This window comes from Lampris incognitus, chromosome 1 (genome assembly GCF_029633865.1).
Source record: "Lampris incognitus isolate fLamInc1 chromosome 1, fLamInc1.hap2, whole genome shotgun sequence".
Lineage (NCBI taxonomy): Eukaryota > Metazoa > Chordata > Actinopteri > Lampriformes > Lampridae > Lampris > Lampris incognitus.
In genome coordinates this window covers 145,973,616-146,000,023 of record NC_079211.1, presented here as the reverse complement: position 1 = coordinate 146,000,023, position 26,408 = coordinate 145,973,616, and the positions used below count along the sequence as shown (strand labels likewise).

At 44.6% G+C, this 26,408-nt stretch overlaps 2 protein-coding genes across 5 annotated transcripts; both read right to left on the bottom strand.

The window, feature by feature from the left end:
* Window positions 1-1,013: 1,013 nt before the first annotated feature.
* On the bottom strand, window positions 1,014-9,243 carry zdhhc12a (zinc finger DHHC-type palmitoyltransferase 12a). 4 transcript variants are annotated; one of them, XR_008809853.1, is made up of 7 exons: window positions 8,992-9,243; window positions 7,934-8,067; window positions 6,601-6,690; window positions 4,920-5,086; window positions 2,786-3,807; window positions 1,745-1,979; window positions 1,014-1,619 (listed from the first exon to the last, which is right to left on the bottom strand). XR_008809853.1 is itself a non-coding variant. In XM_056274980.1 (5 exons), the coding sequence occupies exons 1-5, from the start codon at window positions 9,086-9,088 to the stop codon at window positions 3,492-3,494; spliced, it is 804 nt and encodes a 267-aa protein (XP_056130955.1). In that variant the 5' UTR covers window positions 9,089-9,243; the 3' UTR covers window positions 2,048-3,491. The 4 variants fall into 4 exon arrangements, 1 of the variants encoding a protein (XP_056130955.1); XR_008809852.1 differs by lacking the exon at window positions 1,014-1,619 and having other exon boundaries at window positions 1,658-1,979; XR_008809854.1 differs by lacking the exon at window positions 1,014-1,619 and having other exon boundaries at window positions 1,658-1,979; window positions 3,318-3,807.
* Window positions 9,244-12,472: 3,229 nt separating this feature from the next.
* On the bottom strand, window positions 12,473-24,822 carry slc25a25a (solute carrier family 25 member 25a). Its single transcript, XM_056302231.1, has 10 exons — window positions 24,591-24,822; window positions 22,126-22,258; window positions 20,912-20,999; window positions 20,366-20,474; window positions 18,259-18,417; window positions 17,377-17,529; window positions 16,338-16,445; window positions 15,962-16,129; window positions 15,638-15,788; window positions 12,473-14,035 (listed from the first exon to the last, which is right to left on the bottom strand). Exons 1-10 carry the CDS (start codon window positions 24,747-24,749, stop codon window positions 13,851-13,853), a joined length of 1,413 nt encoding a protein of 470 aa, XP_056158206.1. The 5' UTR covers window positions 24,750-24,822; the 3' UTR covers window positions 12,473-13,850.
* Between the last annotated feature and the right edge of the window lie 1,586 nt (window positions 24,823-26,408).

Genomic DNA, 26,408 nt, shown 5'->3' with positions numbered 1-26,408 from the left:
AGGGAGCTGAGCCAGAAGGCAAAGCTCTCAGTTTACCAGTCAGTCTTCCTTCCAACCCTCACCTATGGTCATGAGCTTTGGGTAGTGACCGAAAGGGTGAGATCAAGGATACAAGTGGCTAAAATGAGTTTCCTCCGTAGGGTGTCTGGGCTCAGCCTTGAGATAGGGTGAGGAGCATCCGGAGCGAGCTCGGAGTAGAGCCGCTGCTCCTTCGCATCGAAAGGAGCCAGTTGAGGTGGCTCAGGCCTCTGATTAGGATGCCTCCTGGACGCCTTCCTTTGGAGGTTTTCTGGGCACAGCCAACTGGGAGAAGACCCCGGGGTAGACCAGAACTGGCTGGAGGGACTACATGTCCAATCTGGCCTGGGAACGTCTCAGGATCCCCCAGAACTGGCTGGAGGGACTACATGTCCAATCTGGCCTGGGAAGGCCTTGGGATCCCCCAGGAGGAGCTGGAGGGCGTTGCTGGAGAGCGGGAGGTCTGGAGTGCCCTACTTAGCTCGCTGCCCCCACGACCCGATCCCAGAGAAGCGGCTGATGATGAACGAATGAATGTTTTGACTGAAGAAATAAACAGATGTGGTTGTTCTGAGAGGGAGAACTGGTTTTGTTAGTGAAAGGCAAAGGCGAGGTGAAGTTTCAGAATGAATAGGCACCAATCTGCCGAAATGATTGTGGATGCTCATCTAAAAGTACGGACACAAAAGGAAACTGGCGGGAAAACCGAAGCGTCCAAGAAAAGTTTCTGATGCTCCAGAGAAAAAAGAAACTCGGTGTTCAGAAGAAGGATTAAAAAAATAAAATGAAAGCGATCGACCGCGAGGACAAACCCGGATACTGGTGCAGCTTTTCCTCGTTGGAGAGCGCTGAAAGACGAGAAGTAATTACTCTTACTGCCAGAAGGGGGAGACAAAACTTCCGTACTGCAAGAGGGAACGTCAGCTCAGGGCACAAAAAACCAAAACAAGAAGTCAAGAGTGCAAAACCAGGTCCACAATTGTAGGTGCATTGCATCAACTATACGATTAAGTTTATCAAACAACAAACAAAAACACAATATGCACAACAACTGACAAGTCAAATGGAAAACACAGCTTATGTTATATTTTGTGAGAGAGACTGTCCTTATTTCTTGTTTTTTTTGAGAGAGAGAGCTTATTTCTTCTTTTTGGCTTGTACTAGAGTCTCAAGTGCCCGCTTTCTTACTTTTGTTACAATTTCATTTAGCAGACGCTTTTATCCAAAGCGACGCACATCTAAGCGTTAATACAACACAAGCAAGGATCTAGTCGGGAGGCAACAACTCAAGTTTTGCAGCGTGCTCGAGCCTGGACCCTTTTTTCCTCCTCGGCTGTGGCCCTCCTGCTCCCCTGAGCATCGCCTGAACGGTGGCAGTCACACTCATTGTGCCTCCTTCCCTCTTGCAGAAGAGTCCTCTGCCTCTGGACCTTGTCGGTGGTTCCTGCAGACTGGATGTTTCAGCAGAGCTCGCGGTCTGCTGTTTGGTCAATTAAAACACAGGGCTTACTTAGCCCACTGGGGACCGGGGTTCGCGCCTCGGTCTCGTCAGATCCGACTATAGGGTGGGTGTTTGAACTAGAATAGGGAGCAATTGGCCACTAAATTGGGAGAAAAAGGGAAAAATCAGAAATAAATGTATGAAGAAATTTATAAAGAAAAACACAAATACGACACTTAGTCGGGAGGCAACAACTCAAGTTTTGCAGCGTGCTCGAGCCTGGACCTTTTTTCCTCCTCGGCTGTGGCCCTCCTGCTCCCCTGAGCGTCGCCTGAATGGTGGCAGTCACACTCATTGTGCCTTCTTCCCTCTTGCAGAAGAGTCCCCTGCCTCTGGGAGATGCAGTTGTCACGGAAGTGGCGAGGCGTCTCCTTCGAGACTGCCGGCCGGAGAGATGCAGTTGGCGAACGCATACAGTACGAGGGTGGGTGTTTGAACTAGAATAGGGAGCAACTGGCCACTAAATTGGGAGAAAAAGGGAAAAATCAGAAATAAATGTATAAAGAAATTTATAAAGAAAAACACAGGGCTTAATACGACATTTATAAATTGATTTCACAACTACTAAACCTAAAACAAAAACTGTCATCTGTCATTTTCAGTGAACTTGGCATTTGCCCCTTCTCGAGCAACATAATTAGGCGACTGTAACAAGTGTTCCGGCCTGTCCAGGTTGTCTCCCCACCTGCCGCCCAATGACTGCCGGGATAGGCTCCAGCATACCCGCCAGCCTGAGAGCAGGATAAGCGGTTTGGATAAAGGATGGCTGGATAAGTAATGTAGGTCCATTTTTGCTAAATGTCTATACCACTGTATACTGAATTAGTGTCATGTTCCAAAAACAAATCCAAAAGCAAACTGTGTAATTATGTTGTAGTTATGACGGTATTAGCCTTGCTACTATTAGCTTTGCATAAAGAAAATGGCACCTTCAGGGGTAACATTAAGTTGGCACTTTGGCTGAAGAGCTCGACTGATGTTGTAATCGTCGGCAAAATGGTAATGTTAGTAATGTTACATGAGTAGTCCCAGAGCCCTAATGTCAGTCACATTATACAAGTGGAGGTTGGAGTAACAAGTACGCTAGCTAACGTTAGACTCCATGGAAATAACATTAACACTTAACACTGAATCCAAATTGGGATGGCTAGCATTCGCTAAATCAAAACAACTCCACCTTATCAGGCTAATTAACAGTCCTAAACTTGACTTATCATCATATAAGCCAGTTAAGGGTATCATAACGCTACTGTAGGAGATTCTGACCTTAAGGCATGCGGGCAGTGAAAACTGCCTCCCAGAGTTGGCCCTCTTCATTCTTAACTCTTCTCAAGTGCATTGCACATGCCAAGTACAGAAGGCAGTAGCGTTTCTTTTTTTTTGCCAACTCAGAAGGGGTGGTACTCATTTCATTCCCCGTGACTCTGTCCATGCAGACCCCAATCTCAAAACCTCATTGGGTCTACACGAATCGCACAAATTTCCTATTTTGGATTCAAAACGGCTATTTTCATTGAAAGGTGACAAGTTTGCATCCCTGTAACTGGTTAAACAATAAAGATGGCTGGTAAGCTTCGGAATCCACCAGGCACTTTAAGTAAATAAAAAGGTCCTGTGTGGGCTTCTGGCTCCATGGACTAGTGACAGGAGTGAAAAGAAGTCAAGTTTGTATGAAGATTCAGTTTGTCACTGTGAATCCTACATGGTATTACAGCAGTAATTATGTATTTCACTCCACTCCGTCAACTCAGTTCCTCTGTAATTACAGAATAAAAGCAGACACTGCTGCAGCCCTGACCTTTACAGTCTTGCCAAAGCGGTTGCAGTTGGTTAGTTGGTGTCTCCAAACTGCAACACGATGGTGGAAGAGACTCAATTCACAGTAGACAACCCATGTCGCCCTCCAGTGGATATAATCAATAATATGCCTCGCAAGTCCAATGAAGACGGTGCTCTGCCGTCGGTATACCGATCAGACGGGATTGCGGTTGCCTCTGTGGTAGACGTGCTCCCAAACCACACTGCGGCAGATGCAGAAAAAGTCCCAGAGGTTGCAGGCCATGCCACGGTCAAATGGGTTCTCCTCTTCCACGCAGTTTCTCAGGTAGGAGATACGGTGGCGAGACATGAACTCCCAGGTGGTGCAGTTGATGGCGGCCAAGTAGAGGTGACAGCCCAGCAGCAGGACCACCACGATGGAGAACACACCCACCACGCCAAGCACTGCCAGCAGGAACCAGTTCAGCTGGAACCAGCGCTCCCACGAGCCACTGGGTGTCAGGCCCGACCTGAAAGACATGCACAAGGGAAAGGTTGGTGTTACCACACACACCGCAGTGTCTGGTCACTCCACTGAACACTCAGAGGGACCGCTCCTCAAAAACCAAACAACCAAGGAGGAATCCTTGAAACTTCAGCCGACATGTGCTACCCAAGTTTGCTGGAGCAAACTGCTAAACCGCCACCTGCCCACCCAATGAGTCTTTCTGGAGGAGAATGTCAGCTAAATGGCTAACATGGAAGCTAGCAGAGTGTGCTCATGACTCAGGCCTGAATTCAACTCTTTTTCTTTATAGTTGTCTTCCATTGGTTCTACCCTTTATTTCCGGTCTCTCTCTAGTGGAAAGTCAGATACGGGATAAAACTTAGAAAACTCCCCGTGTTACCTCCGGCTTGGTCGGGCGTCCCTGCAGACATAATTGGCCGTGTCTGCAGGTGGGAAGCCAGATGTGGGTATGTGTCCTGGTCGCTGCACTAGCTAGCGCCTCCTCCGGTCGGTCGGGGTGCCTGTTCGGGGGCGGGGGGGGGGACTGGGAGGAATAGAGTGATCCTCCCACGCGCTACGCCCCCCTGGCAAAAATCCTCTCTTGTCAGGTGAAAAGAAGCATCTGGTGACTCCACATGTATCGGAGGAGGCATGTGGTAGTCTGTAGCCCTCCCCAGATTGGCAGAGGGGGTGGAGCAGCGACCGGGATGGCTCGGAAAGAGTGGGGTAATTGGCCGGATACAATTGGGGGGAACAAAGGGGGGAAATCCCCCCCCCCAAAGAAAAATCAAAACTTAGAAAACTTAGAGGAAAAAAAATACAAGACTTTTTTTACATTGTTGCACCCTTGTGAAACGAACAAAGCACTGACCTTTGACCCCATTTCTGCAGATGCGCAAAACTACACAGACTAGACTGTACATTATGTGTGTATGATGTACATTATGAACAATGGAATGTACACACTATTTTAATATGTACGTTAGAATGTATGTCACCTCAACCCTCAGGCTTAAAATCTACTTCTGAAAAACAAACAAACTGTCCGCAGCAAATACTGTCTAGTCGGGGTCTGTTAGTATTTCATTAAACCGTTAAACTACTTTTTATTCTGTTCATATTTACCACACGTACAGCGCTATCTGAAGGGCCCATAGCAGCGCCACCAGCTGCACGGCGAGGTAGACAATGAACCAGCGATGGTTCCTCTCCCCAACACAGTTCTCTATCCAGGGACAGTGATGGTCAAACCGACGCACGCAGTGCTTACACATTCGACAATGCTTGGCTCTCATTGGCTGCTGCTCAGCGGTGACACACAGAGAGAGAGAGAGAGAGAGAGAGAGAGAGAGAGAGAGAGAGAGAGAGAGAGAGAGAGAGAGAGAGAGAGAGAGAGAGAGAGAGAGAGAGAGATTTAAATCCAACTTCCAACACCCACCAGAAATATGGACAGAACTGACTCATATTAGATGGGGTTTTTTTGGGGGGTTTTGGGGGGGGGGGATCCCCCCCTCTTTTTTTCTCTCCAATTGTACCTGGCGAATCACCCCGTTCTTTGAGCCGTCCCGGTTGCTGCTCCACCCCCTCTGGTGATCCGGGGAGGGCTGCAGACTACCACATGCCTCCTCCGATACATGTGGAGTCGCCAGCCGCTTCTTTTCACCTGACAGTGAGGAGTTTCACCAGGGGGACGTAGCGCGTGGTAGGATCACGCTATTCCCCCCCAGTTCCCCCCCCCCCCCGAACAGGTGCCCTGACCAACCAGAAGAGGCGCTAGTGCAGCGACCAGGACACATACCCACATCCGGCTTCCCACTCGCAGACACGGCCAATTGTGTCTGTAGGGGCGCCCAACCAAGCTGGAGGTAACACAAGGATTCGATCTGGCGATCTCCGTGTTGGTGGGCAACAGAATAGACCGCAAAAACCACCCGGACGCCCATATTAGGCAGGTTTTTATTGCTCTTGTGGTTCAGGTGATGGTTTCTGTTAATACTGTCTGAAGATGAAGGCAGAAATGCCACAGGTACTTTTGTAGTGATTGAAAAAAATCCCTATCAATCACTGAATATACAGCTGCATTATGCCACATTACCGTCCTCTATTGCCCATATGACGTTAAGATGGAGAAACAGCTGATCATGTGAATAAGTTCTATTCACATTTCATTTTTTATTTGGAGAGTGTTTCCATTTTAATATTGTATTTCCATCCATCCATCCATTATCCGAACCGCTTATCCTGCTCTCAGGGTCGCGGGGATGCTGGAGCCTATCCCAGCAGTCACTGGGCGGCAGGCAGGGAGGACCAGGACGACCCCCAAGGTTGGACTACCCCGGGGCTCGAACCCAGAACCTTCTTGCCGTGAGGCGACTGCACTAACCACTGTGCCACCGTGCCGCCATTTATTGCTTTTAATCAAATTAACAGTTTATCCGGCTTAAGCGAGAAAAACGTACGTGAATTTGGGGGATTTTATTCGATATTTGTCTTTTCCATCAAAGCTCTTTCATTCCAAAATGACAAAATGTTGACAGAGAGACAGAATGAACTGAATGAGGATGAGAAACAGAGAAACTGAGAAAAAGAGAGAAAGAAACACACGGAGAGAAAATGTAGTCTGAACAAGAAAGTATTATATTAATATTGATATGATATTAATTTGAAGTTCGTTTGGGGGTGCCAAGAGTCTGTTTGGCTTTTATTCTACTCTTCAATAGATTAGTTAGTTAGTGTAACTGTAGTAGAGGATGTTCTGACAAGGAAATTCATGAATACACAATGAAACTGATCCACAGCCCGAGACGGACGTTACCTGCAGTAAACAGAAGCCACAGCGACGCAACCGCGGCACAGGCAACTGAAGAATCATCACCTCCGACTCCTCGGCCGAGCCCGTGGGGCACTGCAAAACACACACAGACACACACACACACACACACACACACACACACACACACACACACACGGCATATGAGGAGGTGGATAAAACAATCAAAACAATGAAAAGTAGATGTGAACTGCATGTGAATTTAAACAGCAATAACTTTTCAAGAGATCTGATAAAGTCAAAGACAGTTTCATTAAAAGTGTCATGACTCGGTTAAGATGTCCATTTCTATCATCAGCCACCACCTTCTCTCTTTCATCATGGGTCATTTCATTCAAAAAATTCTCATTTAGGGAGGGCCCTGAAAGAATGGTAGGAGCTGTAATGAAACGTGAGGAGAACCCTTCTGGATCAGCTGGTGAGGCGTGGCAGCAGGTTTGGTTAATCTGATACGGGTGGGGCATCCGGGTAGTGTAGTGGTCTATTCCGTTGCCTACCAAAATGGGGATCGCCGGTTCAAATCCCTGTGTTACCTCCGGCTCGGTCGGGCGTCCCTACAGACACAATTGGCCGTGTCTGCAGGAAGCTGGATGTGGGTGTGTGTCCTGGTCGCTGCACTAGCGCCTCCTCTGGTCGGTCGGGGTGCCTGTTCGGGGGAGAGGGGGGAGTAGCGTGATCCTCCCACACGCTATATCCCCCAGACGAAACTCCTCACTGTCAGGTGAAAAGAAGCGGCTGGTGACTCCACATGTATCGGAGGAGGCATGTGGTAGTCTGCAGCCCTCCCTGGATAGGCAGAGGGGGTGGAGCGGCAACCGGGACGGCTGGGAAGAGTGGGGTAATTGGCCGGGTACAATTGGGGAGAAAAAGGGGGAAAAATCCCTCCCCCCTAAAAAAAACATCTGATACGGGTACTGTACTGTGAAAGCTATTTCAATATTAGGCCTATTAGAAAAAAAGGAGTAGAAAAGGGGGATGAAATGGAGGGGTGGAGGAAGATAATGCCTACTGCTCATCAAGAGCCTTCAGTTTGTGAAGTGATGTGGGTGTAGCTCTGAAGCTGATAAACGACGGCAGCAAGAACGGGACATAAAAACAACAAAGCTTCTGTGGGATAAGAACAATGTGCTTTTTTCAGATACTATTTCACTTAAAAGCACCCAGACTCGAACAGGTATCCGACCTCCTCACCCTGGAGCTGGAAACACCTGACAGCTCATGGAGGTCTTTCTTAATGGATGAAGACTTGCCAGTGGAGGAGAGCGGGTGTTTGAGTTTCATGTGGTTGTTGTAATTGTTGGGTGAAGTCTGATCTTACCTTGACGGCATCTGTGAGGACAAAGCCCGGGTCCATTAGTGACACACTGAAGTACAGCATGACCGACAGCAGCACCAGAAGGGAGAACAAAATGGGCTGCGTTAACTCTCCCTTCTCCTCGCATCTCCGCAAATCTGGAATAACAATACAGTTGACGATTTACTTTACTGCACTTTTTACCCGTCTCATGAATCGAAGATATAAAGACTACTAGAAGAACCCCACTACAATGTAGCGGTTTGGTTCTCCACCCGTCTAAATCTCCCTCCTCTTCATCCTGCCAGCTAACCGCCTTCCCCCTGCCCTAAACACCCCCCCCACTCCAACACCCTCCCCCCAAATGCTCAGAATCATCTGAAATGCCGAGAAAAGTGGTGCCATTTAAAAATATATATGCATATTTTGCATAATTATGCATAATTATTATAATTACATTTTAATGTTCTGCTATTTTTCTGGTCCTCTCTGGAAAAATACCTACCACCTCCAAAAAAATTAGGATTATAAGTGCATTTTTGCAAAAATGCATATATTTTGCATAATGCCAAAACATTTCTAAGTCCCAGAAAATGTTTTTTATATATAGGTGAAAAAATCAAAGATGCTCAGAATCATCTGAAATGCCGAGAAAAGTGGTTTTTAGCCATTTTTAGAAAAATGCATATTTTGCATATTTATGCATAATTTTAATTTTCTGGGATTTTTCCCTTTACTCTCTGAGACAACACCTAAAGCATTATGATCATAAATGCTTTAGTTTTCGGCTATCTACACTAACTAACACAGACACACACTAACCACACCAGACACACATTGTGAAAATACAGGAATAGACGTTACTGGTCCTCAAATACCCGGATAGCGGTCAGCTGACTACTCGTTTGATTTCAGCTCAATATCAAGCTGCAGCAGCATCACTCCTGCTGTTTCCAGTTCAAACGTCTTTAGCACTACGAACACATGCTGAGTCTTTTATGAATGATCGGTGTTGTGTAAAAAAAAAATCATTTTAACACAAACCGTGTGAACAAACAGCGACGACTGGTCTCATGACTCACCAGTGTTGTGCAGAAACAGTATGAGAGTTATGACCCACGTCAGAACGGTGTGTGTGGTCCGGACAAGAAAACCGGATCCAAACATCTTTTCAAACATCTCCTTTCGCACCTCCGACTATGAGCCGCCGCCTCCCCGTTCGCCGCTTCATTTAAACACAGGAGGAGAAGCGGCTCCTTCTGGGGGGCTCACGCCAAACCATAACTCAAGCCGGGGCAGGACAACAGCGTTAAGTCTCAAGACGCCTTCCGGTTGAGTCCGTCCGTCTCTTCCGCGTTACTACTTCCGGTTTGGGTACGGGAGCCGTGCGATTCAAACCGCGACGTGCGGCCCCGGTTTGTCGCCGCCTTTTCTTTTTTTTTTTTATATAAAGTTTTTTTTTCCAAAACCTTTATTGAACAGCGGAGCAAACCGGAAACGGGGAGGGAGCGGTATGACTTTCAACAAAGGTAGAGGTCGCCGGCTGGATTTTTGTTGTCGTTAATAAATCTTTATTGCTAACTTAACAACAAAAGTAGAGCACAGAATCGAATGAAGAATGGGTCGAGTTACACAACGACGAGCAGCGTCCAGACCCAGCTAGGATAGATAGAGAGAGGAAAGGCACGGGTGTGCGAACACGTGTAACCTGGTATTTTCTTGCCCGGCGCGGGATTCGATGCGGGGTGTACCGCACCACAAGGCGACGTCGCTAACCGCTCGGCTAAAGGCTCAGACCCGTTAGGTCTTAGTAGTAGTTTACACATTCATTGTTTTTCTCTTTTTTTTTGTTACAGGAAGAAATCGTTGACGCATATTGTTCCATTTCTTTCATAAATGCAAAGAAATTAGTTTTTTGTTTGCACATTTACATTTGTGACTGTGGGATTTGGCAAGAAGTAGAATTAGGGTTGATCGGGGGTGCGCGGCTGGATTCGAATCGGCGACGTTGCGCTCTGATCGGTGGGCTGCGGGGCCGCTCCTTCCGGCAGGGCTTGTCGTCATGTTCCGGTGTGCGTTTCCGTTAAGCTCCGGTCCCGTCGGTGAGTTCAGCTCCGTGGTTTAGCGGCTGCGCGTTACGTAAAGCTGGCCGTGTCGCATTGTAACGTACAACGCGCGCCGTACGGATACGGCTCGACTCTCTTCCGGGCGGCTGCGGGGGGGGGGGGGGGGGTCCGTCATTGGCCGCGCTGTTAAGCGTCAGCCATTTTAGTCGGCTGCCGCGGCGATACAACTGTAACCACTAACGAGTTCTAAGTAGCCAAATTCTTTATTCATAACAATAGATACTTTAAGTCGTCCCCCAAATTTGTTGTTTTTTTTTTTTTAATGAATTTAGATTATACTTGAAATCTTTAAAACTAATGACCGATGCAAAAGCTCTAAAGATTTATGAGGTGTTAAGACATTTTCCCACTGAATCAGAAGACTGATATCCTTATTAATTCCCCCTTGTATGCTGGACTATGTTTTATTATTTACAATTAGTGTATGTCGTGTATTTAATTTATTGTTTGTACCCTTATTTTCATGATACATTACCCTATATTTGTCATGTGACATTCAATCTCTATGCACTTCCTGATGTACTGTATAGAAATTTTTACATACTGTTCCCTTTGGCACTTTGGATATCTCTATGTGTTTTTGGATGGAATGTATATTTGCCATGTTTGTTTTATAATGAACTTTCTTCAAGAATCTGTACATGAATATGAACAATGTTCAATAAAAAAATATATATAAAAAAACTAACAAGTTTAAGGAAGTGTCGTTCTAGATACTGCGTAGGATTTATCTGGTAAAGCTTGTGCTAGAAAGAGTCAAACTTGATATTCATTATAAGTGTAATTTTTGTGGACTAGAAAAAGAGCATTACCCAACTACTCTTCCAGTGTATATATACAAGAATGTTCTGGATTGATGTAGCCAACTTTCTAAAAAAAAAGAGACTTAGCATGAATATTGAAATGGATATGTTTGATGTAATGCTATATTTGAGTAAAGATAGGATTGGAAATAACAGGCTGTATATCATACAACTAGTTATTTTTAGAAAATTCCATATTCATTAGAAAAAAATGGTCAGGAACCAAGCCAAATTTCCTGCACTTCATTAGTGAATTTAAACAATATAGCACAATTTTATGTAGTCTTAAAAACAGAAAAAGCTATTGAGACCTTTGAATTACTAGGCGAATTTAATATGCTGCCTGTAACAGAAACTCTGGCATTGTAAAATGTGATCTTTTTTTGTTTAGTTTTGTTTTCTGTCAGTGTCTGCACCGTTGTATATGAAAATGTGTTGAATAAAGAATGGAAAAAAGATACAAAAATATATGGGTGATTGTTCAGTTAAGGGAGTTTTTCTGTCCCCAGGGTAGATTTTAAAGGGAAAAAAACAATTGTATTGTATTAGAGTTAGGTTGTGTTCGCTATGAGAAAAAAAGATTTGTGTCTCAGTGATGACATTTTAATGCGTTTTCAGTATGTTGAAATTCAAACGTTCCAGAATGTCCCTGCTTTGGGCTTGTCCCCAACCCAGACTTCTTAACTTCTTCTTAATAATAAAGTCATAAAAATGGTTCAGTAAAGCTTTACTTTGCATTTTCCCATAGTAATTTAAAGACATATTTCAAATGCATGTGGTTTATATATGTGCAATTTGCACATTTTAATAGTTGAATGTCGCCGTCCCTCACACATCCGTCATTACGTCACACCCAGCATTTTAGAGCCAGGACGTTTTTCAAACAACAACAGTGTGGTTGCCATGGAAACGAGACGTGCCAGAGGCGCGTGACCAGTCATGGCGGAGGCGAGACTTTTCATGGCCGCAAATGTCATGTGAAGATTTGTGTCCTGATCTGAGAGGATGCTTATTAGGCGTCGTCACCAAACACGTTACCGAGTATTTTAGTTCAGAAATAAGAAAATTCATTGTACACTGTGTGCTAGCTAACAGGTTAGCTTAGCAAGTTTAAGACCCGGCCAACTTTTTCTCCAAAAAGGTGAGGAGCGTCGTGACGTCACACGCTGCTGTTACAGCTTTGAAAGAGGCGTCATAACGTCAACCTTATTAAGATATTTGTTCCAGACCACTTAATTAATAGAGCTCTGGGGGGGGGGCAGATTTTAAAGACATTTATTTTTTCAAAATTTTTGAAAGCCAAAAGTTCCCCAGATTGAAGAACCGCCCTTATATCAGTGAGAACCCTGATGTGATGTGAAAGTTTGTGTCTCCAACTGCTAACAGCACTCAGTTCCAAATGGTCTTCGCTCGGTGCTCCTCTGTAACCAGTGTGCGAATAGCTAAAGCTAGATTGAAGGTAATGCTTTTTATAAAATTGCATTTTTGAAACAAGCTGTTACATATTTCAGGTTCTCACCCTGTATGTCTTTTCACTTAAGGCGAGAAAGTGGGTGTGAGAAAGAGAAACCACATCCCAGCTGGTTTGTGCTGTCATCCAGGTTTGCTGCATGGGAATCCAACAGACACCATGCTTGTTTTTACACGACTTGGTTTTTATTTACATAAAAATGGTCCATCAAAACAGCAATGCTATAATCATTCCTTACCAATGAATTAGCATATCTTCTCTTCAAGTGTGTTCATTACTAACATCCAGAAGCCCTTCCAGCGTGATTAAAGTGCATTCTTTAGCTCATATATTCAAGCCACGGTTTCTCAAAGCATAAACCCTTGAAAAGACGCTTCAAGTGTTCCAACAAGTATGGAAAACAAAAAAAATTAAACATCCAAATTGCCCACTAACCTGAGAAACGAACATTTAGTTTTGAGGGCAAAATACATACTTGCAAGAATTAACACATAATTAAAAAAAAGAAAAAAGATAGTGTGTTCAATCTCTAAAGTAGATCAAAAACAATGGAGGACACCCAAGTTTCAGCCCACCAGCCACAAAAGTAACTAGAAACCATTTTACCAGGACATGAAAAAGGACGGTCACCCTCCCGAGTGGCTAGGAACATTAACGTGGTCAGCCGTGTGCTGCTCAGTTTCCCCACCCTGAACGTAATCTCTCTCTCTCACACACACACACACACACACACACACACACACACTTCTCCAGCTGCATTCGGACGCATATGGCTCTTCAACAGCAACTCAACACCAGTAAAGTGCGTTCAGCCCATCACCAGCAAACCTCTTGACAATAAAAACAATAAATACTGGATGGATGAATAAATACAGATCATATGGCAAACTGCCATCATTCACTCAGGAGGGACGTTTCTATTATTTCCATTGAAGAAAATACAGGTGCTGGCTGATCACACATTCATTCAGAAATCCCTTCATTTGATAAAACTTCTCTGCGGCAGGCAGAACGAAATTAACAAACGTTCAAAACACTGATGCAACATCTGCAGTCATTTCTTTTCATTTCCTGTTTGTGTTAAGGGCAGTGGTGCACGTCTAACCGACAGTGACGGATTAAAAATGAACAAAGGTGAAAGATTTGCTCAGGCACTAAAACCCAAAATGTTAGGTGAGCCAGACAACATTTGGTCCTTGGTTTATATTCCATCACCCACACAGTGTTGTGCTTTCCTCACTATCAAAAGAATTTCTCTTTAAAACATAAATAGCAGCATTTTGGGGAAACGACAGCGCGCCCCCATCCCTCAAAACTTGAGCTCACAAAGTTCAGGTGTCAGAGGTTCATGTCTTTAGTGTACTGGTTTGTATTTCACCGGCTGACATTCACAGAATGAGGTGGCTCCACAAACCTCTCGGGAACCTCACAGGGTCCCTGGATTCTCTGGACTGAGCTCTGGATTGGGGGTGGGGTGTCAGCTATTGTGGGCAGGGGTCATAGTCCAGCCTTGAATGTTGAACAGACGGCCGTGAGTCGATTCAGCGTGATGTCACTCCCAGCGTCGTTTTCAAGCGCTCGTACACAACGTAGCTAATGCTGACGGCCGGGATGACCTTCATGAAGTTGGGAGCCAGGCCCCTGTAGAGTCCTGTGGGGCCCTCAGTCTGGAGGATCTGCCTAAAGAGTCCCGTCATGGTTGCCTGCTGGCTGCCCTCCACAACAGCTAAACAAACAAACAAACAAAAAAAACTTTAGTCTTGTGAGCTGCTGGCCACAGACAAGCAACAAACACATTTTCAAATTCACGAACCAGACTTATTTCAAAACTGGGTTTTAATTTTGATCCATGTCAATAGAAACACTAAGAGGAAAGATGGAATACAAGTTTTTTTTCTCTTCGTCAATAACAAGAATGTCACTAAACTGACAAACTGCATAAAAAGCCAGATTATTCATAACCACGGATATCCTGCAATTTCAACACATACGTACACTACCGTTCAAAAGTTTGGGATCACCCAAACAATTTTGTGTTTTCCATGAAAAGTCACACTTATTCACCACCATATGTTGTGAAATGAATAGAAAATAGAGTCAAGACATTGACAAGGTTAGAAATAATGATTTGTATTTGAAATAAGTTTTTTTTTACATCAAACTTTGCTTTCGTCAAAGAATCCTCCATTTGCAGCAATTACAGCATTGCAGACCTTTGGCATTCTAGCTGTTAATTTGTTGAGGTAATCTGGAGAAATTGCACCCCACGCTTCCAGAAGCAGCTCCCACAAGTTGGATTGGTTGGATGGGCACTTCTTTGAGCAGATTGAGTTTCTGGAGCATCACATTTGTGGGGTCAATTAAACGCTCAAAATGGCCAGAAAAAGAGAACTTTCATCTGAAACTCGACAGTCTATTCTTGTTCTTAGAAATGAAGGCTATTCCATGCGAGAAATTGCTAAGAAATTGAAGATTTCCTACACCGGTGTGTACTACTCCCTTCAGAGGACAGCACAAACAGGCTCTAACAGGTACTATTTAATGAAGATGCCAGTTGGGGACCTGTGAGGCGTCTGTTTCTCAAACTAGAGACTCTAATGTACTTATCTTCTTGCTCAGTTGTGCAACGCGGCCTCCCACTTCTTTTTCTACTCTGGTTAGAGCCTGTTTGTGCTGTCCTCTGAAGGGAGTAGTACACACCGGTGTAGGAAATCTTCAATTTCTTAGCAATTTCTCGCATGGAATAGCCTTCATTTCTAAGAACAAGAATAGACTGTCGAGTTTCAGATGAAAGTTCTCTTTTTCTGGCCATTTTGAGCGTTTAATTGACCCCACAAATGTGATGCTCCAGAAACTCAATCTGCTCAAAGAAGTGCCCATCCAACCAATCCAACTTGTGGGAGCTGCTTCTGGAAGCGTGGGGTGCAATTTCTCCAGATTACCTCAACAAATTAACAGCTAGAATGCCAAAGGTCTGCAATGCTGTAATTGCTGCAAATGGAGGATTCTTTGACGAAAGCAAAGTTTGATGTAAAAAAAATCTTATTTCAAATACAAATCATTATTTCTAACCTTGTCAATGTCTTGACTCTATTTTCTATTCATTTCACAACATATGGTGGTGAATAAGTGTGACTTTTCATGGAAAACACAAAATTGTTTGGGTGATCCCAAACTTTTGAACGGTAGTGTATCTACAAAAATTATCCGACCACTTTCAAGACTTGAATCTGACACAGCTCATCTTGCTGGCTTTCCAGCCATGCATTAGGATCTAAACTCCACACTGGTTAAGTTTGGAGGGGTATTTCTTGGCAGTGGGCTTTACCTTGGGCTTGCATACGAGTGCGCACGAGAGCCAGTGGGTAACTGGCCAGCTGACCACAGGTACTGGACACCGTGCCACAGGCCAGCAGGACAAACACACCCGGATCGCTGCTGTTGGTACCGTACTGCTGCAACCAGCGATTCTTAAGCGTCTGGAGGGGGGGGGGGGCAAAAAAAAAAAGATTTAAAAAACACAAGTTGGATAAAATAGTAGTCAATCATCAAATCAGTTTAAAAAAAAAAAAAAATCAAAAATCATGTAGCTGTACAATCGGTCTCCAGCATGCTGGGTCTGTGGTCATTCAGTGTAAATGTGGTAGCTTACCTCATAGATCGCCAGGTCGATGCCGGCGTAGGGGATGATGCCCAGCAAGTTTGGGATATAACCCTTATAAAACGCTCGGAGCCCCTCTGTCCTGAGGATCTGTTTCGCACAATTAGAGATACCAGAGTACTGCCCAGTCTTTCTCAGAGCAAGACGAGTTTTCAGGACCTGAGGAACAGAAAAAACAATACCTCGACACCGTCAAGCTGGGTTTTTTTTTTTTAAACAACAGAATGTTCCTCAGAACCGTAAGAAAAGCTTAATTTGGTTGAGAAACAATTATAATAAAAGACATGGAAGGTCTTTGAGAGACTCTGCAATCTAAAGGTTTTAGAAATCTGTTTTTATAGAGTAGACTTGACTTAAAGATAATCACCTCCATGGGGTAGATGGTGCTCTGGGCGATGACTCCTGCCAGGGAGCCGGCGACAAAGCGCTCCACTATGCTCAGTGTCTCCTTATCGCTGCCGATCAAACGTTTGATCTGGGAAAGTCAATTAAGCACAGAAGAACAAAGACTCGCGTTATCAAACTGACTCAGAGCACATCCTCAACAGGAAATGGAACTTAATCAGGGCTCTAGGGTTGCACATGCGACCAAAAATCTGTAAAGTGAGACTAAACACTTTCATTGGTCTCACCAGTGCACCTGAAATTTAGGTCCGCGTGTGTGTAGCGTTATTGTTTCCCACCCACATTCTGCAAAGACATCCTACTTTGCCTCCAATTGGCTCTGAAACTGATATTCTTACCCTAATCATCTCACTCCTCATGCCTAAACCTAACCAATCTAACCAATGAAGGCAACAAGTACTAGCCAATTAGAGGCAGAGTAAGGCGGGTCTTCGCGGAATGCGGGTGGGGAAAGGTGTTTTCAGTGCCAGGCAGTGGCAAACCAAAGCAGTGAGGAGTCAGGTATGATAATGAAATTTAACACTGCTTATAATACAGCCAAAGAAGAAGTGCCTTTTACTACATTTAAGTCCCAGATCATCCTTATGAAAAAGAACGGGTTACATGTAAACCCGGCCTACAATAACAAAACACTGCGTGAGCCAAGTTCATTGAGATGATCACCGACACTTTGGAAGAAGAAAAAAAAAAAGAGAAGTGTCTGTTCAAATCGTGGATCCGACTGAAAAGCTAATGCTTATAACGTGTTATTGCGATGCCAAGAAATCTTGAAAAATCTTGGCTGCACCTAAATTATGTGCTGGTGCAGCTAAATGAAAAAGTTAGGTGCACCAGTGCAACTAATGCAGAAAGTTAGACTGGAGCCCTGTTCATACGCTCTTCTCTGCATGGAGGTTTGGAATGACTTCCTTTTGAAAATAAAAGTATCATCTGTGCATGTCCTCATGTCTACATAAACAGAAAAAGAATTCTTGGTTTTTGAGGTCATTAATGGATGTTACCTGCTCATATGCCATGAACTTGAGGGCTGATTCTGGGGCGATTTTTAGCACGTTGACTCCGTTGCCTCGCCACAGCGACCTCATCCCTCCTTCCTTTATCATCTGTGCCATCCCGCTCATGATGCACATGTTGTTGCTACGGGAACCATGAACCTGAGGGCGGGGGGGGGGGGGGAGAGAAAAAACATGTTTGGTGGATGTGTGTTTTTTTTTTCTTCCTGGCGGGGGGGTTAATGAGAGCTAAAGGCAAGGTCGATGGAGCCTTTACTGACAACTAGGACCGCCAAGTAGGTCAGGTGTATGTTTAACCAATCAGAAAATAAAATTTCTTGGACACTTGATCACGATCAATGGTACAAAGTTAAGAGTTCAATGGAATGATTTGTCAGAAGTGTCAAAGTCGACTTTCTGCAACAGGCCTACTGACGCAAATGGGAGGCCACTGACACAGATCCTTTTCGATCAGACCATTTGATTACTGATGACTAAGTCAGTCTACACTCTCCTATCACTTCTGAAGGGGGCATGACAGCGGTGCATGAGCTCTCATTGGTTGGTTTGGTGAAGCACATTTAACAATTTGCCCCCTAACTCTGGCCCCGCAGCTTCTGAACTGTCCCGTGCACATTAACCTGTTTATGGCCCTCAGATAATCTCATCACACCTTCGTCTGAAGTAAATGATTGTCAGCATTTGTTAGGCAACTGCTTAATCTGGGCCTAAAAATGTCCATTTCCCCAAATATTTTTCCAGTTCATATCTGCATACGTTCCCCATGATGTTCATCACTGGAATGATTGTAAAGAATCTGGCTTGTTTTAACTTTGAAATTCTCCAATCTAAAAAAAAAAAAAAAAAACAGCAGTCCATTAGTCCTCTCACCTGCATCATCACTTTGACGCGGTCCAAAGGTGCGGTGCAGCTTCTGGACACGACACCAGCCCCTCCACCTGCCACCAGGTGCCTCCACCACATGCCCGTCATTTTCTCCTCCGTCGTGAACTCATCCGGCACCATCAGGTTCTCCCCTACATCGAAAATCTACAAGAGGGACAAGACATGGTACAATGTTAGGAATAGAGTAGAACATTTCCTGCCTAACACTGACAACTTCTGGCTGTGGATGGTCAAGTTCGTCCACTACAACCAATATGGAAGGTGTCAGCCATTTTTTGAATTTAACTCTTTTCTATCAGAACCAAGCTAGCTGGTAAAATGGTTTTAGGTACAGGTGACATATGCTTAGATACTTCAGCTCCTTGTGTTTAATGGGTAACATTTCATATTCAGCATGTGAACTTTTCAGTAGGGTTTTCTCTTTAGGGCCACGTGAATGGCCTTGATGATGGCTAAATGTGCGTCAGTGGAGCTCATCTTTCAGACTAGTGTTAACATCATGTGACCGCTCAAACCCACCAAGTTTAAAGTTCAGCATGCGAGCTTAGTTTGTTTTCCTCGTGCACACTGCAGATCAGATTTCAGCCGCAAAAATCTTAATGTTTCCTGAGAACAGGCCGGAGAGCATGACTCTAAAGAGACAGTTTCGTAACCACTTGGGTCAGGACAGGAGTGCTCAGACACGGGCTTAACCGGAGCCATCTAAACCTGCACCTGTGGACCCGTGCCAGAGTGTACAGCGCTGATTCCGTCCAAAGAAGGAGCGGTTCCACATTAAAAAGACATTTAGATGACTCGCTGGGAGACATTTCAGCCACGACTACAGTTGTGACTTTCAGACAGAAATAACCTCTCTGATGCCATGTCAGAAAATTCTCGTAGGCCAATTAAACCCAGCTTTGATTGTTTTAGTACAGGCCTTGCACCCTGCCATTTCATTTGGCCTTTGTTTTGGCTGTCATTTTGGCTGACACCCTATTCTATTATTAACCCTGGACATTGGCAGGACAAGACGAGGTGAGGCGCTATAAAATAAAAAAAAAAAATCACTGGATGTTCTAAGATGTCAAGAGTTTGTAAACCACCCAAGATCATACTGTCCTCCTGTGAGGCAGTTCAGGGAGTTAATTTTGGGTCTCCACTTGCTCTGATTGCAGCCTGGTTTTACATAAGAACCAGATAACCCATGAAATCCTCCCGACAGACTCATCTGCCAGCGACCGGAGCATCTCAAATGCTAATAGCATTTATTCTGCTGACGCACCACATGTGCCGACCTAAAACATTCTTAGGGATTTGCATTTCAACAAAGCCATTAACAGATAAAACAACTGAATTAATGGGACACTGAAACAACAGCACTGCGACTTATCATCTCCACTAGGCGGGTTGTGTTCCCATGCCCTTCGTTCCGTACCGGGCTGTACAGGGGCATCAAATTATCTCTGTGATGTTGGCTTTGATAACATGCGAGTTGTGTAACAAGAAGGTACAAAAAAAAGACACTTAATCTGTGCTTTTGTGGATGATCAAAGTCTTAATCGTATTGCCCCGACAACTTATAACGACCTCTTGTATGTATCGATTCAGCTACTGGTTTGTAATCGTTTTCTATCATTTTAGCTTTTTCTTTCAAGTTTGAGCTTTTTTTTTAAAAGAGCATTTTAGCTTTTTCAAAAGACAATTTACAAACCAGATATTATTCTCAAGCAATTACTTTATTTTTTTTCTAAAACAACATTAAAGTGTTGTACTGTTGCTGAATAGTCGTTTACTCACTGGCAGTTGCAATTCGTGTTCTACCATATACCCTTTTCCCACGCCAACGTCCACCTTTTTACATTGACCAAAGGTGGACATTAGCGGGTTTTTTGGGCCAGCGGGAAAAGGGTTATAGTTAGCTGCAGCGAGAGAGAGAGAGCCGCTTGCTGTCGTTAAAGTTTTACTTGGGCGCTTCGCCGCCATAAACGCATTAAACATAAAACACCCAGGTCACGTCCTAGTAGGTGAAGCAGCAAATCTGGTAAATTTTCTACACTTGATGTCACGGTTTTTTTTTCCTGTTTATAGTGTGCGTTTATGTGCATCTTACCATGGAGTGTTTCCAGTACAGGATGATTTCAGGGACGCTCTCCGTCTCCACCGGTGGATAGTTGCTCCATTCATTCCAGCTGATTGTCATCGTTCCATTTTTGTTCATACTGTAAAAAACCAAATTAAAAACACTTCGGGTTAACACCATCTTGTGTTGTGATGACTGTCAGTTTAACAACCTCAACCAGAGCTGTTAATGTGTTACTGGCAGTCCTTGCTTAACATGTTCTTTCAGTCATTTAATGAATTCCTCGAATTTAAATGACTACAAACTGGAATGTCTGTCACCAACAAAACAAATAGGCTTACTTTATATTTGCACAGTGGTTGTGTGTTCAAAATATGTCGCAGTATAGGGCAAGATAATTTAATTAAGTACCAAAAATAGCACTGCACAACATCAAATAGTCTTCACTTTCCCTAGGGCATACTGATAGGGTTCATTTTGTAACACCAGAATGGTGCCATGCCCTCCAATGAAAACCACTTGGCTAATGCTGCATGACAGAGTTGTGAACCTTCACCCCATCTCCACGATAATTACCTTTTAAGGACTTTCTCAGCATGCTGCAGCGAAATATGGACACCGAGGTCCTGCAGAGACTGCATGAGATCCTTGGAATCAATGCGCCCTGATGAAGAAAGCAGAGAAAACAGGTTACATGACAGCCATATGAGGCAGGAGAACCCAAGTGAGACCACAGAAAGTTGAATCAGTTCATGTGGACACAACCTTTATTGAGAGAAACGTTTCATCACTCATCTAAGGCCCCTTTTCCACTGCATGGTACTGGCTCAACTCAACTCTATTTGACTCACTTTACTTTTTGGGATTTCGTTTTCCACTGTAGATAGTATCCCCTCACGGCAAAGCCCCCGCTGGTCATTTGTGGGTGTGTTGACTGTTTTTTTTTTATTAAGATTTTATTTGTATTTAAATAAATATACATATATTTATATCTATTTAGAATTTATTTATTTATTTATAGTGGTATTTTCACGTCACCTTTTAGTATCGGCTCAACTCACTTGGAATCTTGACGGAGGTGGCACCAAAAAAAAGTACCTGGTACCGTGTACTATCCCTAACTTTTGCCCAGTGGAAAAAAAAAAAAAAAAAGCGAGTAGAGTTGAGTCGAGCCAGTACCATGTAGTGGGAAAGGGGCATAAGTGACCTCTTCAGTCTCAACTGACAGCAAGTATCCCCACCCTTATAAATAATATAGAGGCATAACGACCGAAAAACACGATCGGTTTCATATGCAAATTGCCGTGACCATTAACTAGAGTTACAATGGCCATGTGAACTATTCACAGAGGATTGGGGAATAGTTGCAATCACATCATTGTAAGATGCTAGATGGCCTCTTTGACTCCCCGTTGAAAGCAGCGTTCCTTCGTATCAAGGATGTGCACATCCTCATCCTTCAAAGAGTGGCCACTGGCCTGTAGATGGGTGTAGCCTGTGGATGCCTAGCCTGACGTGGTAGCTCTTCTGTGTTGTGCCATAGCGTTTGTTTAGTTTACCCAATGAACAAGTCACTTCAGTCAGTTGATACTGAAGAGGTCACGTAGATGAGTGATGAAATGTTTCTCTCTCAATAAACGTTGTGTCCAGATGAACCGATTCAACTTTATGTGATTTTCTTACCTGGATTATTGAGCATGCATAAAGACCGAGTGAGACCATTCTCATCAAAATTCATCTAAATTTGAAAACACCAGCTCAATAGGGGTACATGAAAAGTGAAAACATACCTGCATTTTTCCTGTCAAGGCTTTTTACAACCAGTTTCAGGTCCTTTTCATAATCTTGCAAGTAGTGAACAAACTCGTCAAAGTCCAGCTGTCCATCAACATCCTTCTCTTCTCGTCCTTCTCCTCTCGTTTTCTACAAAAAGAAGAACGGGGTTATGAAGAAGTGGCATTCTCACTTCAAATCACTCAGCAGATGATAATTAGGATTTTGACCGGCAAATTCTCCCACAGCAAAACATTTAACAGCCCTGGTCTATTAAAACAGGTCTGGCAGACTGACACTGAGGCTGTTGGACAAAGGTTAAATGGGTTTCATGTGCTGGTAGAGGTGGCTATGGTCGACCTATGTGGAACTAACAGAAAATTCAGTCGACACAGCAAGTCTTCATAATATAGTGTCTGTGACAGAGAGGGGGAGAGCAGTGGCATGCAGAGAAAGGGTAACAGAAGCACCCATGGCATAACAATTAGATATGAGCATAGTCACTATCTGGAATGTACACCATGTCAGGCATCTGTTTTATTCTGTTCCAACGTTTACTCTTTGACTTCTTAAATAAAACAAATGAGACTAAAGACCCCCGAACACAAAACTGGACTTTAGTAGCAGCTCTAGTTTGTCCTTCTCTACCCAACAAGATGCTGTGACCCACTTGCCATGAGAAACAGGTCTTTTGGCATCGCAGACCTAGGTCTGCGATGACATCCACGTCTTAATGACCTGGGGGTATTAGTCGTAGATATCTCCGGTCTATCTTTAAATTTAACCACAGGTCGACCTGCCAGCACCGGCAGATGTATAATCCTATGTAAGCGGCGGCTAATTGCTCTAAACTAGGGCAGGAACACAGGGGAGCTCATTGAGTGATATTTGAGCCGCTGTCTGCAGGCGTGACAGTCATACAGTAACATCACTCCAGAACCTTCTGTACATTAACTTCTCTGCTAGGCATGCAGAACCCTGCAACACGATCGAGGCTGCCCTGCATAGCAAGGCTGACCGGCCCAGAGAACATGTAAATTCAACCTGTTGAGAAGTACATCAAAGGCAAACGGATATTTCGGGTGTTCCAAGTCCTGCCTAAAAAGAACCAATTTAATGGTCCCATAACCGGGGGTTTGATTCCCAAACGAAAGAAAACTGGGTTCAAGCCCCAAAGTGGGCAGGATGGTGAACCCCAGATGAGAGAGACATCTAGCTACTGAAAACATGTGCTTGGCCAGATGTTTCCATTTTGTCTTCTTTTTTCCCCCCTTGACCTTTTTCTGTGTGCACTTTCACGTCATACAAAGCACATTGCATCTGCGATTTGACTGACTTTGATAAACTGAACCGATATTTAAACCAGGACAACTTAACATTTGGGCTTAGTGGTGGTCATGACCTTCGCAAGCCGAAAGGGCTCCAACTGCTGGAACCTGTTGGCTAAGTTAGTTAACTTTACCCCGCTTCTGGGGCCCCACATTGCAAGGCTTATCTGTGTCGTGCATGCAGCATTTAGCACCAAGTGAAGCAGCTGTGGGGCTTCGTTGTGAGAGGCACTACTACTACTACTAGTAGTAATGCTGCTACTACTACTACTAGTAGTAATGCTACCACTACTACTAGTAATGCTGCTGCTGCTGCCACTACTGCTAGTAATGCCACTACTACTACTAGTAGTAATGCTGCTGCCACTACTGCTAGTAATGCTACTACTACTACTAGTAATGCTACTACTACTAGTAGTAATGCTGCTGCCACTACTACTAGTAATGCTGCTGCTGCCACTACTGCTAGTAATGCTACTACTACTACTAGTAGTAATGCTGCTGCCACTACTACTAGTAGTAATGCTGCTGCCACTACTACTAGTAATGCTACTACTACTACTACTAGTAATGCTACTACTAGTAATGCTGCTGCTGCTGCCACTAGTAATGCTACTACTACTAGTAATGCTGCTGCTGCCACTACTACTACTAGTAACGCTACTACTACTAATACTACTACTACTAGTAATGCTACCACTACTACTAGTAATGCTGCTGCAACATTTCAAGCATAAGACACCGCAGAAGCAGAAGGTTCGGGTCGGGTCGCGCCTGTACTGCACACAGGAAGCGATACCTAACGTTCGCCAAATCTCACAGTCAAAGCGTTTAACACTGCGCTGCAAAACCAGTAAAAAAAACCCAACTTCCCCCCACACAGAACCAGTCTGAGGGCGCGTGGGGATACAAGGGAGCCCCTCCCTCCGCGATAAAGTAGTCCCCCCGCTGTTCTCCACATGCGCCAACCGGCGCAGCTGGGCGGTTGGGCGCCATAAGTGAAGAGTTCATTCAAAGACCCCCCAAAAAAAGCTGCCCTACATTTAATGGTATAAATGATATCTATCTTATCTTATCCGTCTATCTATGATCATGGTCACAAAACTGGCTGAAAATCGGCGGTTTAGTAAAAGTAAGACTTCGGGCGTATTTACCGTCCGCCATTTCCGGTAGGTGGAAAATTCCTGAGACGGCAGGAAAACGCTGAGCTTGAAAAGAGACTTCAGCTCCGACGGCAGCCCGTTTGACTCGAAGTACTCAACCTCAACCGGGTCTGAGTTCCGGACGGGCACGTAAAGGCACAGGCCGAGCATGTTCCGCGTAAAAATAAAAATAAAAACTTTTTACAATAAATAAATAAATAGACCACCGTGCTCACTCCCCCTGCGTGAGACGACACAGAAATGCCGGTAAGGAAGTGCCGCGTGTTAAGAGCGCGGCGAGACCACGCCTTTCCCGGAATGCCTCTTGCGTCATTGGATGTTGGCAATAACGACGCCCTAAAGCGATGACGCATGTACTACTGACCAATGGCGTTGTCCGTCCATTGACTGAGCCGCTACAGTCCCGCCTTCTCGGTGCAAACCGTTGGACCAATCCTGTCCTTCCGTTTGCCCCAGACGCTAAATGATTGACCGGCGATTGACCAATCCTGCTCTGCTTTCTTTCAAGCGCGGCTTCAAAGCGAGGACGTTGACCGGGACATGTGCCGGCGACCAAAACACTAAGAAGAAAAAAAGAAAACAAGGCCAGGTGAAAACCCGATACATGGCTGGACCGCGACTACATTCAGGAAGCGGCTGGTTTTGGCGTGCCTACGTTTAAAAAGCGGCTGTTTTGACATCGGTTCCGCGAATAGCGGCTGTGCTGGGCAGCAGTTTTCAAACCCTGATTATTTATACAGTTACATGGCGCCGATTTATCTTTTTCATATCGTAGCGAATTCGGGGGGGGGGGGACAACGCAACCACAGGAAGTGCCGCGGCCGGGAAGCGAACCCGTATCGCCCGCACCGCAGGAGACACCGCTAACCGCTAGACCAGTGTTTCTCAACCGGGGGTCCGCGGACCCCTAGTGGTCCGTGGTGTAATTGCAAGGGGGTCCGTGAAAATAAAATATCTTTAAAAAAAGATCCTATGACATTTATAGAAATGGGATTATTTTACTCAAATGTGACTGAGACCTTTATCTACCTAAACTATAAAGGGTAACAGGACTTTTTTCTCTAATTACATCTGTTTCACAAGTGTTAAAAGTTACTGCATAACAATTCTGTTGTTACATATATCTGAAAGTTACTGAATACATATTCTGTTTTGTTACATATATCTGAAAGTTACTGCATAAGAATTCTGTTGTGTTAACTATATCTAAGTTACAACTGAAAGCTCTTATTTTTGCCCCAAAGAGTGAATAAATGCTATAATGCAATTTAAAATGCAGTTTCTATCAAATTGCAACCCCCCTCCCCCAAGATCAGGTGGAGGGGTCCTCAGGGTAGATCAAAAATACGCAGGGGGTCCAGGACCCCAAAAAGGTTGAGAACCACTGCGCTAGACTCAAGGGTCAGTGTAAGGTGCATGGATAAGAAGACACGCTGGCCGCTGGCTGGCGGGTCTGACCCTTTAGTCGAGCGGTTAGCGATGTCTCCTGCGGTGCGGGCGATACGGGTTCGCTTCCCGGCCGCGGCAGTTACTGTGGTTGCGTCGTCCCCCGACGATATGAAATAATAACCTGGCCACAATCGCTGCTGCCATGATCACTGGAAAGTCTGGCCGTGACGCCCCTATATGACTGCGCTTCAGTTCCCACCGACTCTCTGAGGACACTACACCACTTCACTCTAGGTGCGTGTGGCTATTAGCGCGGCTCTTTGTGAATTGGACTTTGTTTTTCTGCAACGAGGCTCAGTAGTATCCATGAGCAGCACTATATAACGTTGGTTAGTGTGCGAACCGCTGTGCTGATTCACG

Excerpts from the sequence above, each read along its gene's own strand:
- zdhhc12a (XM_056274980.1), bottom strand. The coding sequence starts at position 9,088 with ATGTTTGAAAAGATGTTTGGATCCGGTTTTCTTGTCCGGACCACACAC. Across the intron at positions 8,068-8,991 it reads ACTGTTTCTGCACAACACTG|ATTTGCGGAGATGCGAGGAG; the intron begins GTGAGTCATGAG and ends TTGTTATTCCAG. Across the intron at positions 3,808-4,919 it reads TGGGCCCTTCAGATAGCGCT|GTCGGGCCTGACACCCAGTG; the intron begins GTACGTGTGGTA and ends CATGTCTTTCAG.
- slc25a25a (XM_056302231.1), bottom strand. The coding sequence starts at position 24,749 with ATGCTCGGCCTGTGCCTTTACGTGCCCGTCCGGAACTCAGACCCGGTT. Across the intron at positions 17,530-18,258 it reads GCGTCAAAGTGATGATGCAG|GTTCATGGTTCCCGTAGCAA; the intron begins GTGAGAGGACTA and ends CCCCGCCCTCAG. Across the intron at positions 16,130-16,337 it reads GCACCATCTACCCCATGGAG|GTCCTGAAAACTCGTCTTGC; the intron begins GTGATTATCTTT and ends TCTGTTCCTCAG.